The sequence below is a fragment of the Phocoena phocoena genome, chromosome 1, assembly GCF_963924675.1.
Source record: "Phocoena phocoena chromosome 1, mPhoPho1.1, whole genome shotgun sequence".
In the NCBI taxonomy this organism is placed as follows: domain Eukaryota; kingdom Metazoa; phylum Chordata; class Mammalia; order Artiodactyla; family Phocoenidae; genus Phocoena; species Phocoena phocoena.
In genome coordinates, this window is record NC_089219.1 from 117,390,269 (window position 1) to 117,396,604 (window position 6,336).

At 42.4% G+C, this 6,336-nt stretch overlaps 1 protein-coding gene across 1 annotated transcript; it reads right to left on the reverse strand.

The window, feature by feature from the left end:
• Nucleotides 1-1,669: 1,669 nt before the first annotated feature.
• On the reverse strand, nt 1,670-4,623 carry CFAP126 (cilia and flagella associated protein 126). Its single transcript, XM_065899672.1, has 5 exons — nt 4,597-4,623; nt 3,303-3,365; nt 3,019-3,099; nt 2,334-2,510; nt 1,670-1,945 (listed from the first exon to the last, which is right to left on the reverse strand). Exons 1-5 carry the CDS (start codon nt 4,621-4,623, stop codon nt 1,670-1,672), a joined length of 624 nt encoding a protein of 207 aa, XP_065755744.1.
• Between the last annotated feature and the right edge of the window lie 1,713 nt (nt 4,624-6,336).

Here is a 6,336-nt window from a genome sequence, read left to right on the forward strand (position 1 = left end):
AACCAAGACAATGGTGATTGGGGAGGAGCCAATTTCCTCCCCCTCCCTCTGGTCTCAGGCGATTACATCCCCCAATCTGACCTTTCTCAGGAGGGAAACAGTTTGTCCTACAAGTGACCACTGGAAAAATTTTCAGGGAATCAAATGCAAGTAGCCATGGATTTAACATTTTGCCGAAACCTCAGAGAAGGAAGGAGCAAGAGAGAGGAAGTTAAGCATGTGGAGAGCTTTTTGGTTATTACAGGCTCCAAAATCCCACTGAGAACTGATTATTATAAGCCTTAAGGTACAGTTCAGCAAATTATGATCCAGTGGAACAATGGAGGGGACAGCCAACGGACTATGAATATGAACTAAGTATTCCATTTGGGGAGAAAGGAGAGTAGAGGTTAGAAAGGGGAGATTGTTGGAAACCTGGCAAACATTTATAGTTTAATGAGAAAACTTGCTACTTTTTATAATCCATGTAGGCCAGGCTTTTGGGTCCCTAACTGCCTTGACAGGAGTGCTGTTTTGATAGTATTTGGAAACTCTGGGGTGACAGGTCTATCTTGTCTATCACTCTTGAGTTTTTTGCCAACCAGTTAAAGCTGTGGGTTGGAGAGAAGTAACAGTGGCTGTAATTGGTGTCAGTTAGAGAGGAAGACCTTATTTAGTTGCCTCAACAGTCTTCATCCCAGCTCCCAAGTAGTCTTTGGCTTTAAGTGATGATCACTTCTCCCTTTTTGCTACACTGGCCCTGGGAAGTCTTTGTAGCCTTCCTCCAGCATATACAAATGTCCTCTGTACTTGTCCTTGGAGTTAGGCATACATGTTCATGAGGGAACAATTGGGCAATGGAACTGGGAAAGGTTTGGCAAGGGCATTAAATTTAACCGCCAGTGCCAGGAAGATGCAGAATGGGGATAATGATAAACAGAAATTGGAGGCTGGGAAATAGATAAGGGACTTTTTTGGTGGCTTCTTATCATTCAGGTGATTGGGGTGAGGGGAGTGGCAGTGTGGTCATCATGTATGTTATTCTGTCCTAAATTTCTACTTGTTGTCTCCCTTTATTTCTCTTCTCTGTCTTCTAATCACTTCTTTATCTTCAGTTTTCAAATTATATTTGTATTTTTGCTTGAGTTTTGCTTTTATAACTCTAATTTGCTTTCCCTGTGTGTTCTGTCATCAGATAATGAAGTGTTAGACAAGGATTGTGTCTTCTACTCTGGCTTCCTGTACCTTTTCTTTCCCACCTTCTCCAAATGCACATATACACACTCTAAATGATTGTACTTCTGACTTTGAAGTTGTAGTTCATGCTCAGGATGAAAAGTGAGCGAGTAGGGGTGACAGACTGGTTATTTGAGGTTTCTTTTGCTGTGATTCAGAACAACTTCCTCCTGGTCATTTCTGGAAATGACTCAGTCCTTGTAAAAATGTGTTCTACCCCCAAGCCACTGTCATGTTCTTTTCCCTGCTCTATTTCCTCCAACCCTTCTCCTAGTTATGGGTTAAAAGAGGCAGATATAGCAGGAGGGAAAAATCCAAATCAGTAAAAGATTCAACAAACAATGTTTATTTTCCAAATTTGCCTTTATTCCCATCCATAATTTCCCTGACTGGGGGGTCTTGCTTACATCACTCAATCTCTAGACAGGTTTTCTCAGTGTGGTCCCTTAGTCCCTTATGGAGTTCCAGGTTTGCATTTCTGGACCTCAGCTAAATTAGGACCTGCACAGTGTTCTAGCTTACATGGGCTTCCAGGTGGACTCTTTGGAGAGTTGGGTGGGCTTTGGGGACCTGGAGTGTGACCTTCAGGGGGGTGTGAGCTTTGGAGTTGATCTAGGGAATTGAGATTTGGTGCTGGGGAGCTTGGGATTATGGTTGCACATGGTGCTGCTTGCTGTACAGTCTGTGTGATAGACTTCCCAAGTTTCTTCTGACTGTCTGGATCATGGGGCTGTCAGGGGTGGAATAGAAGAGACAGTTATGTTTCAGGTTAGGCCTAGGTCATTCCCAATCCATCTCAGAATTCTAGATCCCTTTCTCCCCATTCCATGAACAAAAGGTCAGGTTTCAAATAAGAAGAGTTAAATTTGATACTGTTAACTTCCCCTTGAGATCAGCTCATTCTGTACTGTGTGGACAGGGTGTGAGTGGGAGGGTATGGATAAGATCCCCTTAGCTTATCCCTTCAGGCCTCAGAGGTTGTTTAAGGACTAGATAGGGTAAGACAGAATTGGTTAGCCCCCTGCTGGGATTGTGGTAGTATAACATTAGGCATTTTTGAGATTGAAAAGAAGTGAAGACAACAGGACTGAAGTTAGATGGGAGGAACAGATAGATACCTTGCCTAAGATTTCAGGATGTAGCCCATTGGAGGCCTTGAGTAAATCAGGATTTTTCTGTATCCATTTGGTAAGGGAGGCAGCACCAGCAGCTGTACGGGAGGTCAGGGTCACCCGAGCAGGGGGTACCTTCAGAGGCATTTGCCAGGTGCCCATGAAGGAACCCCAAGGACTTGCCTAAAAGGAAAAATGGGATTCCTCAACAGGGCTTCTCACTCCCAGTAACTGACCTATTGGTGGGCCGTTTGTCTTATTTCCATCCTTTACCTTTGGGAATGCATGGTCATGAAACAAGAATGAAAGCATAATTTCCCCACTCTTCCTTTTCCCCCTCTCTCATTTAGGCTACCCTAATTTTTTCATCTGCTTATCTCTGCTGGCTTAAATTCCACATCCTTAGGTTAAGTTTGGCAGCGTACCCACTGCATAAATGTTATCACCTGAAGGTGTTCATTTTATACAGATCATTCATCCGCTTAAGGAATTCTGGGTGTTAAACACGACCCTGTTCTGTTGGATAAGCTGGCTGGAAGTTTGGGGGCACTCGTGTTACAACGTGAATTAGATTGCACTTTAATTTTCTAAATAGTAGCTGCAGGAGATTGCAAGTCTCCCTGCTCTGTAACTCCAGTTCTGTGCCTCAGTTCTTTACCTTTCAAGATGAGAATGGAGATGAGTATCTCACCTCGGAACGGGGCACTGAAGGCAACAGATGACCACGATCATTGGCGATAATCTGAGTGTAGCCTTCATGGGAAGAAATCCTCTGGGGTAGAGGTGGGGACAGAAGTGCTTGTGAACATGGAGTGGAAAAGTAGAAGAAAGTATCTGAAGGGCTTGAATTAAGGACTGAGGGAGAGGAGGATGTGGGAATTCCAAGAAGGCTGAAAGAAGTTAGGTACCAGTGAATTACACAGTGTGACATAAAGAACCAGAAACTGGCATTGTGGTGTGCTGAATGTGGAATACCTCTTTTGTTGGCTTGGCGAGAGACCAGTTCTGCAGATACTTGGGTGAGAAAGCTTTTTCATACTGTGGAGAAAAAGATGAGAATCCCTATGAGACTCAAAGGCCCCAAGCCCAGGAAATGATAGCCAGGCACAGTTCTTCAGATTTGAAGACCAAAGGCATGAACAACCATGCTAAGTAAGCTTTAACTCACTTTAGAGAGGATGTGATTTGTTTCATCTGTGTGCTGTCCAACATGGAGCCACTAGCCACATGTGGCTGTTGAGCGTTGGAAATGTGACTAGTCCAGATTGAGGTGCTTTGTAAGTACAGTTGACCCTTGAACAACAGGGGTTTGAACTGTGCAGGTTAACTTACAATAAATAAATATGTACTTTTCAATAAATATGTATTACAGTACTACATGATCAGTAGGTGGTTGAATCTGTGGATGTGGAACTGGTTATGGAGGGCCGACTCTAAAGTTATATGTAGATTTTCAGCTGTGTGGGGATCTGTACCCTAATCCCTGCCTTGTTCAAGGGTCAACTATATAAAATACAATGGATTTTGAAGACTTAGTACAAAAACGAATGAAACATCTGATTATAACTTAAAATATTAAGTGTTGGAAATAATATTTGGGGCTAAATTATTAAAATTAACTATTTCTTTTTAATTTTTTTCACGTAGCTACTAGAAATTTTAAAGTTACATTTGTGACTCACATTATCTTTTTATTGCAGTGCTGGTCTAGACCAGCGGTCAGCAAACTCTGGCCTGGGCCAAATCCATCCTCCTGTCTGTTTTGGGATGGCCTGAGAAAGCTAAGAATTGTTTTTATAGATGAACATTTGCACTTGATTTGATGAAGGGGAACACTAACTTTGTACCCCAATTAACCAAAATATTTTCTCATCCTATAAGAATTTCATGCTTTTCATTAATATTACAAAAAATTGCACTTAGTTACTGTATTTTGAATTTTGGCAAAATTTTATGGAAAAGTGTTTTGTCTCATACGTATATATCTCTGATTTTGTCACTCGACTCACAAAGCCTAAAATATTTACTCTCTGGCCCTTTTCAGAAAAAGTTTGCTGACCTCTGGGTTAGGGCCTACAAACTTAACCCAGAGATACCTATTTCTTGTCCTTGGGCCCTCCCTCCCCTGAGGAGCTGAGGAGGTAAAAAAATATTCTCACCCCACTCTCAGCCATATATTCAGTCATCAGAATCCTACGGGAGGGGTCAGACCAAAGGTGGAATCTGGAACGCAACATTTAACGTTAAAGAAATGGAAAAGAGTACTTACTTGGTTGGCGCTGTAGTTAGTGGCCATGATCCTGCCACTTCCTCTGTTTACCTGTGTTGCCTGGCAACCGCAAGAAGGCAGACCTCGACTACCTCCTAATTAGCAGGGGCTGCCTTTTCCTTCTTGTTAATCACTTTCTTGGCTGACACTGCCCCCAATCTTTCCCCTTGAAACTTAGGTTCATTTTCATTTTAGAGATGTGAGGGACAGAGTAAATAAATGTGAGAAAATTGGTTGAATAGTGGCCCAGACTTTTTTCTAGCATAACTTCCCCTGCTTAAGAACTTCCAGGTTGTCTTTGACTGGGGTCTTTAACCACCATACCAAACCATGGAGCCCCAAGAGCTGTGTTCATTGGGCAGTGTGGTGTAATGTATCATAGACTTTAGAGCCAGACACTGGGGTTTGAGTCCTTACTAAACACAGGAACATAGGAGCTGTATGGCATTAAATAACTGATGTCCCTCCACTGAATTTCTATAGTCATTTGTATTGTGGAAATAATAGAACAACTACAGGGTAAATGAGGTGAGGTGAATAAAGTATCTAGATAATGTCATACCATGGTAGGTACTCAGTACTGCCAAGACCCTGTTTACAGGGTCCACTACTTCATTTTCTCAGAATAACAAAGGAATGATGTTTTTATTTATTTTAAAAATAAATTTATTTATTTATTTTTGGCTGCGTTGGGTCTTTGTTGCTGTGTGTGGGCTTTCTCTAGTTGCGGCGAGCGGGAGCTACTCTTCGTTGTGGTGTGCGGGCTTCTCACTGTGATGGCTTCTCTTGTTGCAGAGCATGGGCTCTAGGCGTGTGGGATTTAGTTGTTGTGGCTCACGGGCTCTCTTAGAGCACAGGCTCAGTAGTTGTGGCGCACAAGCTTAGTTGCTCTGCGGCATGTGGGATCTTCCCAGAACCAGGGCTCGAACCCGTGTCCCCTGCATTGGCAGGCGGATTCTTAACCACTGCGCCACTAGGGAAATCCAGGAATGATGTTTTTAAAAGCAGCTGATTCAGATTTGTCCCCAGAAAGAAAAACATGTCCTTAGTCCTTAAATGACTCCTGTCTCTTCCATCACTCTCTAGAATCACAGAGCCTAAAAACAAAGGTGCTTGATGTTGGCTGGGATGAGGTGGAATCAGGAGCTGGTGCCAGGAGATTGAGCAGGGATGATGAAAGAAAGCTGTAGTGTGGAAAGCATCAGATTTAGAAAATTTAGTGGTGGTGCTATGACACAAACCTAATATTTGTTGGACTAGGAAACCTCTCTGAGACTAATCTAGAATGGTATTATCAGAACCATCTACTGGGTTGTTAGGGAGAAAGTGGAATTGTGTTTTCTGAATTATAAAGTTTATACATAAGGCATTAAAATGAAAGGAAAAAACTAAGAAATAAGTTGTCCAAAGAAATAGATCATTGAGAACCAGGAGAGCATTTTAATGGATGATTGTCAATCCCTTCTCCCTTCCTTCTTCCAAAGTCCTCATCCCAACCAACACACCAAGTACAAGAACACTCCTACACTTCTAGAGATGGAGGTAAAAAACAGCTCTTGTTTTACAGACTCTGGCAGTTAACAGATGTGCTTATGTGAGGTCTGGAAAGGGGACTCATGTGCTTAGTCCCTGTGGTTCTCATTAGTCTCTAGAGTGATAACATTTTGGTTCCTAAAGCCACAGTGATATTTAAGCAAGCATCATATCTCTTGGAACTTCTGTCTTTAGCTAGTATGCTTT